The 9260-nt window shown below is 42.7% G+C and overlaps 1 protein-coding gene across 5 annotated transcripts in view; it reads left to right on the top strand.

Annotated features, from left to right (window-relative positions):
- The window catches only part of CBX5 (chromobox 5), a 48928-nt gene that overhangs the window by 22132 nt on the left and 17536 nt on the right, over nt 1–9260 (top strand). For 3 of the 5 annotated variants that reach the window (XM_014584393.2, XM_027768518.1, XM_014584390.2), the window contains one exon: nt 5866–6044. In XM_014584393.2, the coding sequence (XP_014439879.1) occupies nt 5908–6044 (137 nt within the window). In that variant the 5' untranslated portion in view covers nt 5866–5907. Of the gene's footprint in view, nt 1–3493; nt 3576–3639; nt 3817–5865; nt 6045–9260 lie in introns of those variants that run through there. The other 2 variants (XM_014584392.1, XM_014584395.2) reach the window with 2 other exon arrangements.

Genomic DNA, 9260 nt, shown 5'->3' with positions numbered 1-9260 from the left:
GGCAGCTTTTTTTTTTTTTTTTTTTTAAGAGAAATTATTGTTATAGGGTACATGTGGACAGAGTGACAGAGAAAGACAGACAGACATCCTTCAGGAGGATGACCACACTACAGTCCCTTCTCCATTCTCCTCTTAGGATTTTGGACATGCATGCACTTGTGCCCAGCATGAGTTTCAAGCCACCAGGTCTGGGACTCAAACCGTCGTTGGCCATGTGGTAATCCATATTAACCACTGTGCTGGTCCCTCCACTGTGTTTTTTAAAAACTTTTTTGGGGAGTTCAGCTTGTGGCATGCTAGTTAAGGTGAATCCCACATGACCAACAGCAGGTCGTCAATTTAGTGGCTTGAAAAGCACACCAACCACACCAGGTGCTTATATTTGCCTAGAATCCCAAGGGGAGGGGAAAGATGGAGAAGGGATTGTGCAGTGGCCGTGCCCCATAGTATAGTAAATGCTTTTTTACTTTGTTTCTCCTTCTGGTGAGCGCATGTGCCCTGTGGCAAATTAAAAACCGAAAACTTTTTTCTTGGCACCCAAAATGTATAGAATTTTTTCTGTCGCTCTGCTTTACCTCCTCACACACTCATCCTCCCCTTTTTGGAAGAACCATCTGTTAAGAGTCCCCTTTCAGGTTTGGAATGTGGGTTCTGACTCTGCCTGATCACAAAGTTCTTTGATGTTTTCTCCAAAACTGACATCTCATCAGATTCCAGGTTTAGGTGTTTTCTGCATTCAGAGACCTGTAAGGTGTATTTGCCTTGGGTTGTCGGTAAGAAGGGTTGCTGTGGCGTGCCTCTTTCTCCTATCTATCCTTGAGGGTTTTAGTTGTTGCAATCTATCTAAAATTGTTGATACCTTTACCAGAGAGTTTCTATCTGTATTCAAGAGAAGGCTGAGTGCTGTTACGCCTGAAAGACTCTTTAGAAACTTGAGAAGCCGCTCACCCCTTCCCGTGGAGATTTCCACAAGGATAAGGTTATGCACAGAGGCTGATCCTCTCTTCCTCTGTCATGGTCTCGGGATTCTACCTTAATCACTCCATCATCCTGCCAGCCTTGTCTCATTTCTCATATGGAAACTCTCCCTCCTCCCAAGCTCAGTGTGAACCACCACTCTTGATGCTTTATTTGGTCCAGGCTCTAGCCTTTAAATTGTCCGTCTGGCTTTGTGTTTCATTTGACCCTAATACAGTGGGTCGCACTGTCTAAAAGAGAATTATGTCTGCTCCGATGTCTCTGTGCATTTCTCATTTCTTACTGCTGCTCCTGAGCAGATCTGTAACTTCAAGGTTAAGATAAGACACATTCCATCAGAACTATGTCGTCATCCTTGCCAGCTTCTGATCTGTGACTGTCCAGGGGATTTACGAGACTACTGCATGCCATTCTTTAAAGAATATTATGGCTGGACCCTGACTTCTGGCATTAGGCCCAATTCGATTTGTCAGCTGTTACAAAACCCATTTCCCAAAGAGAAAGGGACCTCAGCCCATGTGCTCTTTAGGCAGTTTTTAAGCGTGGGAAGAAGGGAACTGATCTGAATCTTTATTTCATGATATTTTAGGGGGAGAAGTGGGAACCTGTCTACTTTTGTCCCTTCTTCCTTGAATTCGTTTTTTTTTTTTCTAAAAAATTTCATCAAAATGTTAGTGTTGCTGTCAGTTTTTCCTGTTCTTTATTCTTTCACAGTCACTTAGTTTTTCATTCTGCCATTTCCAATACTTTTCCAAGTTTTAGGAGTATTTTACCCTTTCTTATCCCGTCCTCTAAGGGTCTGTTTTCAACCACTTAGTTAATGATACTTATTTTCCCTTTTTTGTGTCTACTAACATGTTGAACTGCAAGGGGTTAGGGCATGTGATGTGCTTTACTGGCTCACGAATTTGGAAGGTTGCATATTTTCTTCTGCTGTTAGATTCGGCCCTAAGATATTTTTGCAGAAGTTCTCTTTAGGGAACTTAATAGCTCTTTAGTTTCAACAGAAACTCACTACCTACTTATTACGTAGGCAGAGGGAATTTTTTTGGCCTGTTTTAGTGATGTCAGGGTTAGAGCTAAAATTTATTTACTCAATATCGCACATGGCAAGTTAATCACAGAATCACGACCCTGTTTTAATTTTTTGGGCCTTATTCTCATACCCCTTAATTATATAAAGTTAAAGGTAAGAAATTGAAAAGAGCAGATTATACTCAGAGGTATCCTAATGCGGTCCATTCACCTTTGAGGACATACCCTGTAGGTAAACATTTCTACATTGCTCTCATGTGTTGTAGGTGTTTTCTGTTTGACAGCCAAAATAGTCACCATTCTCTGTTTCTTTCTTTTTTTTCTTACAGTCGGGTTCTTTGATTTTTGTTTGGTTTGGTTTGGCTTGATTTTTTAGGTTCTTCACTTTTTAAAAAAGTTTTTTAAATTTAACTTTATTTATTTTTCAATTTGACCAGAGAGGGACAGAGTTGGGGGGGCGGTGTAGTTAGAAAGCAAGCTGCCAGGTCCAGGACTCAAACCGCGGTCAGCCATGTGGGAGCCCAGCACCCTTAACCACCATGCCAACTGCCAGCCCCATGGCAAACCTCTGGCTCCAAGTTCCTATGACTATAAAGCAAAGTAGGGTTTTAGAACCCTTAGAGCCAAGAGAAAGGAAGGATTTTGAAATTTTAAATCTCTTAAAAATCTTCTCTTTGTCCTAGTCTTTTTCTCAAGAATTATGGATTATTGATAGAGTTGTTTATTAATGATGTATCAGGAGGTTAATGATTAAGAAATGTTCATTTCATAACAACATTACAAGGACAACTAATGAGAGTGGTTTTAACCGTAATGTCTGTGCCAAAGGGCTCTTTTATTTTTTCCTTAAACTATTTAGGGATTAAATTTTTTTTCACCTTTAATTTCAGTTGAAAGGGTTTTTAGTAGTGCTTCAAGTCTCTGGGTTTTATTTCTGTATCTAGGAATTCTCCCAAAGAAGAAAAGTTGCATAGTATCTTTAAAATACTTCCCCTCTCCTTTACCCCACTCTCTCTCCCCCGCCAAGCAGTTTTAACTAACTGCTCAGTGACAGATGGTAGAGAATCCCTCGTCTGAAGTGCTTCTGGTGGGCTGGATTAGGACATGGGTGGTTTGTACTGAGCCTGTTGTATGTAGTAGGACCTAGCCTTTCCCCACCCCCTTCCAGCCCGAGATGTAATCTTGTTAGAGGATCTTAAAATGCTATTGATTAATTCACAGTGTTCTTTGAGGAATAAACATGAATTTTGGATTTAAAACCTAAGAACCAATTCCCTTGAGCTCTGGATAGAGCCTTAGCATTGAGGTTAAGGGAGGTACCTTCCAACTTCTCCACCCCATCTTCTCCAAAAAGGAAAGTTAAGCCTTTTAACTTTTCCATTTGCTTCTCCCCCTTCCTCTAGTACTGCTGCCAGTTGCCATGGCAACGAACTGGGACAGCTGCGCAGTGGCGCCCAGGCAGCTGGGTGGGGGCGGGGGAGCTGCCAGCCCGCCAAGCCCCAGACCTGGGAGGGAGGCCCCTCCTGTTAGCCCAGAGGGAAAGAAAGAACTGGGGCGATCCGGTAGGTAAAGGAGGGAACCCCCATTCATCTTCTACCTCTGGGGCTCCTCTTCTGCATGGAGGCATAAAGGGAGATTTCCCTTTTCCCCTCTCTCAAACTGAAGAACACATATGTAAATCCTTGTTTTCCTGGTGAGGCAGGGGAGGCCATAGCCACAATGCTTAACTGCATGCCTCTAACATGGGGCCGGTTTTAACCCCGGCGCTCTGACCTAAGCTGCTCAGCTCCCGGAAATTCCAAGGTGAGTGGGGGTGGGGGTGGGGTACTCTCCCAGGAATATGACATTTCCCGTCTCTGGTGAAGTCGGAGCCTGTTTTTATTTTAAATAAGCCAATTCAGATATATTTTTTCAAGCTTAGGACTCTTCTAAATTCATGGAAAAATATTTTTAAAACCTGCCTACATTCTCCTACTACCCCCCTTCCAAATAAAGTCCTTTAATGAAAACTTAGTTTTATTATAGTGCAGGAGTGGTACAGGCAGTTTTTTAGGTGGGCAGAGAGAGGTATTGTTAGCAAGTTCTGGAGATATGGTTTCCAACTATGTTTTCTTGTCATTTCTGAGATATTGCTAATGAATTGATAAATGCAGCTTTTCATGCTGCTTGGCTTGAACATAATTCTGAGATTAGTAGTGGCCCTCCCTATTCTTGGGAGTGGTTTTCTGATCAGGATAGAAATATTTTAGAGAGTGCCGAAAAACATCTTTAAAGACTACAGCAAAATTAAAATGGAGTTCAGCTAAGAAAACATTTCCTGCTACTCTAGAATCCAGGCGGTAGGCACCATTAAACACGTTAAGGAGGATTTTTAAAAAATGATCATGGTAACAACAATGTGGGAATTTAAAAAGCTAGATTCTTGGTTGAGTATCCCCTAGTGTGCATATTTCTGAGTTTAACTCAATTTCCATTTGTGTTTCTTTGCTTTGCCTCTCCTTGGGCCTATGAATGGTTCCTCTGTGTTTTGAGGAGGCTTTATGTTGATACAGAGTCTGGGGCCAGACTTCTTTTTCCTCCTTTTCCTTTGGCCCAGAGTCAACTCAGTTAAGAGGAGAGGTTATCTCCTTAACTGTTTGGGTTAGTAGAGCCTTGGGAATTGCTGGGTGAGCCAGTGACTACTTTTGAATTTAGTACTAATTTTTTTTTCTCTTGCCTCCCTCCCATCTCCCCGAAGAGCTTGCTAAAAGGGAGCCTTAGTGTGTTTGAGATGTCAGCCTTGCTTTTGAGCTGATGGATGCTCCGAAGGCACAGGCTCAATTTGTTTAAGGGAAATGTACCACGTCACTGCAAATGTGGTGAAACATGCTTCAGCAGACCTTTTTTGTGCTGCTCAGAGACTAGTCAAGATGTTCAAAGCAGAGAAAAGCTGTATTTTCATAGTTTTTCTTTTGAAGAAAACTTATTCGCCTTTGAGGGGAAAGTTTTAATTCTTAGTTCATTTAACTGAATATTTTCCACATTTCTCTTTTGAGTTTTTAACTTGTAAACAGTTACAAAAGGAGCCAATGTCGGGACCAGCAGTTGGCGTAATGGCTCTGTTGCTGGACTCCCATGTAGTTGACTGCAGTTCAAGTGCCAGACCTGGTGGCTTAAACTCATGCCCGGCGTTTGTGCATGCGTGTCCAAGATCCCAGGAGGAGAAGGAATTGCAGCTTGGCCATCCCCCCTGGGAGGGGGGTGATTTCTCTCTTTCTGGCAAGTTCATGTACCCTATAACAAAAACTTCTCAAAAAAGAAAAAAAAAGTAGCCAATACCATAGAACTTGTCTTTGGAATCTGAAAATAAAGAAGTTAGACAGTGTGCCATCTAATAATTTTGTTCTCTTTAGTTAAAGTTGTTGGGGAAGTGAGGATTGACCCTTTTAAAAAATTTATTTATTTATTTTTAGGTTTTTGCTATAAGGCATGTGTGTTCACCAGAGACAGTGAGAGGGAAGGCAAGAAATCACCCCCCAGGGAGATAGCCACACCCGTCCCCTTTACTCTCTTGGTGTTCTGGGCGGGCACACCTGCCCACACACAGGCTTCACATGAGTTTAAGCTGCTGAGTCTGGGACACAAACTGCAGCTGGCCACATGGGAGTCAAGTGCCTTAACACTATGTTACCTGCTGGCTCCTGGACTGACCCATTTTTCAGTTACATTCTTAGGACTCATTTGCAGAGTAATTCCACACCGAGAGACGGGTACATGGCAACATGTACATGTGTTAGACCCACTCTATCCTGTCAAGAAGAGACTTTTTAACTCTTCATGTGGATTCTAACCATTTCATCTTCCCCTTTGCAGGAATCCGGTGGCCTTAGTCCTTCAGGTGGAACAGTGTGCGACATGGGAAAGAAAACCAAGCGGACAGCTGACAGTTCTTCTTCAGAGGATGAGGAGGAGTATGTCGTGGAAAAGGTGCTAGACAGGCGTGTGGTTAAGGGGCAAGTGGAATATCTGCTGAAGTGGAAAGGCTTTTCTGAGTAAGTGCCTTTTTTCAGGCTTCAAAATTCTGGCGGAGGTGGATAACTGGTTTATTTCCCCTTTGAACCACCATGATTTTGGCCCTTTTCTTTCTTCCACCTGCAGCCCTTTCCTAGGAGTCAGAAAACACAGCAGTAAACTAAACAGCCTCCCCTTCTGTGGAGCTGAACTGATGTTCTAATGATACTGCTTATAGGGGCAATGTAATGAATTGGTTAGGAGCCGGACTGCCTGGGTTCAAATTACTTTTTTTTTTTTTGAGAGAGAGAGTTTTTTGCTATAGGGCGCATACACTCGCCAGACAGACAGAGACAGAGAGACAGAAAGAGAGAAATCACCCCCCAGGGGGGATGGCCACGCCGCAATCCCTTCTCCATTCTCTTCTTGGGATCTTGGGCACGTACGCACACGCGCCCAGCATGAGTTTAAGCCACCAGGTCTGCGACTCGAACCACGGTCAACTACTTGGGAGTCCAGTGACATAGCCATTACGCTAACTGCTGGTCCCTGGGTTCAGATTCTTGATCTATGACTTTTGATATAAGATAGATGACCTTGGCTAATTTCCTTACATTTTTTCTTCAATAAAATAGTGATAAATAATATTTACAGGGTTGTTGGGTGGGTGTTGAAGCTCTGTTGCTATACAGAGCCTTACACATCAGCTTACTCTAAATATAAACTGATATTGTTACTACTCTACTAGATATAACTAAGCTAAAATGAATACATCTAAGGAAAAATGTTACTGATCCCATACATAGGCCATTATTCTTCAAAACTGAATCTCAGAAGTGTCCTAGGATAAAGCACTCATCTTTTCTTTTTAATTATTTTATTTAACTTAATTATCATTGTTATTTTTTAATTTGACCAGAGAGAGAGAGGGAAAGTGAGAAAGCAAGCTCTAGGTCTGGGACTCAAACCACGATTGGCCATGTGGGAGTCCACTATGCCACTATGCCACGTGCCAGACTCGCATTCCTCTTAGGGACTGAAATCTGAGGCTGCATTTATTTTCTGACATTTTGTTTTCTGTTTCGTGTTAGAAGACACATATACTCGCCTGAGAGAGACAAAGAGGGAGAGAGAGGAAAAAAAGCACCTCCATGGGGGATGGTTATGCTGCAGTCCCTTCTCCTTTTCTCCCTCCTTTCTGGATTTTGGGCACGTGTACATGTTCCCATCATGTTTCTTAAGCTTCCTGGTTCTGGAAATTGAACTGCGATGTCAACCATATGGAACCTGGCTGCTCTAACCACCAGGCTGTGGAGCCTGCCCAACATTTTATTTTTAAAAATTTCAAACAGGGACCAGCAGATTTTTGTCACTGGACTCCCATGTAGTCCACCACAATTAGAGTCCTGGGCCTGGCAACTTAAAACTTACGCTGGGCACATATGCGAGTGTGCCCGCCTAAGGTCCCAAGAGGAGACTTATGCTTCTCTCTGTTTCTCTGGTGAGCACACATGCCCTATGGCAAAAATCTCTCAAAAATTTTTTTAAACATAAAGCTGAGACGAAAAATGTTTAGAGTAAACACTCAGGTGCAAATCACCTAATTTGTTTTCTTTCTTTTTTTTTAAATAGTTATTTTATTTAACTTATTTATTTTAATTTGATCAGAGAGGGACAGAGTGAGAGAGAGAGAAAGTGAGAAAGCATACAGCCAGGTTCAGGATTCAAACTGTAGTTGGCCATGTGGGAGTCCAGTGCCCTTAACCACCATGCCATCTGCCAGCCCCCAAGCCACCTGGTTTCTATAATTAATAGATTTAAATAACCTGTTAGTCTAGCTATCCCTTTAAGTTAATGAGCTTTAAGGATGACACTAAAGTAGGGGGGCTGGCAGGTGGTGTGGTGGTTAAGGACGCTGGACTCCATATTGTGGACTGTGGGTCAAGTCCCAGACCTGGTGGCTTTCTCTCTCTCCCTCTCATATGTGTGCACACATGTGCTCTCATACTCTGTCCCTCCCTGGTCTAATTAAAAATAAATAAATAAATAAAGTTGAATAGAATAAAATAATTATTTAAAAAAAAAAAAAACAAAACAAAAAGGATGACACTAAAGTAGGCCAACCTGTGGACTGTTCATTTTGGGAGCTGGATCCCACATGGCTAACTTTGGTTGAAGTCCCAGATGCTGCAGCTGAAAAATGTACCAGATGTGTGTATGCATACATGTGTTCTTCAAATTCTGACAGGAAATGAAGGCAAAGGGATTATGGTGTGACCATTCCCTACTAGGAGTGTTTCTCCCTCTCCCTTTGTCTCCTAGACGAGTCCATGCAAATTGAAAAAAAAAAAAAGATACTGAAGTGTTGACTAGAATCTTTTTTTATTTATTTCATTACCAGAGGGTGTATATGCTTGCCAGAGCAGGAGAGGTAGGAGAGAGCACCACAGAAACAGTTTCTTCTCCATTTCTCTATCCTTTTGGGATTTGATGCATGTACACACGCAACACCTGGAATACCTGGAATGTTTTTCAGCCCACTGGGCCCAGAATTTGAACCATGGTCAACCATGTGAGATGCAGCACTCTCTTTTATTTATTTATTTATTTTTGGAGAGGTTTTTGCTATAGGGCACTTGCACTCGCCAGAGAGTCAGAAAGCAAGAAATCATCCCCTGGGAGGATGGCCACGCCGCAATCCCTTTTCCAGTCTCCTCTCCAGGTCTTGGGCATGCACGCACACACGCCTGGCATGAGTTTAAGCCACCAGGTTTGGGACTAAAACCGTGGTCGACTACATTGGAGTCCAGGGTCTGTCTTCTTTTTTTTTTTTAAGAGATATTTTTGCTATGGTGTGTGTGTCCTCACCAGAGAGACAGCAAGAAATCATCCCCAAGGGGGAGATGGCTGCACCGTAATCCCTTCTCCTCTGTTATCCTTTCAGAATTTTGGGCACGCATGTACACGCGCCCAACATGAGGTTTAAAACACCCAGTGCAGGACTCAAACCACAGTCGACTATGTGAGAGTCCAGTGACATAATCATTATGCCATCTGCTGGTCCCTGTCTTTTTTTTTTAGTATTTATTTTTTGCCACAGGTTAAGTGAGCTTGCTGGAGAGAAATCGAGACAGATAGTGAGGTAAAGTGAGAAATGACCCCAGGAGGGGAACCAGCAGTTAGCGTAATGGCTATGTCGCTGGACTCCCATGTAGTCGACTGCAGTTCGAGTCCTGGACCCAGTGGCTTAAAACTCA

The sequence above is a fragment of the Tupaia chinensis genome, unplaced genomic scaffold (assembly GCF_000334495.1).
Source record: "Tupaia chinensis unplaced genomic scaffold, TupChi_1.0 Scaffold146740_1, whole genome shotgun sequence".
Taxonomy (NCBI): domain Eukaryota; kingdom Metazoa; phylum Chordata; class Mammalia; order Scandentia; family Tupaiidae; genus Tupaia; species Tupaia belangeri.
This window is presented reverse-complemented; position numbering and strand designations above follow the sequence as displayed.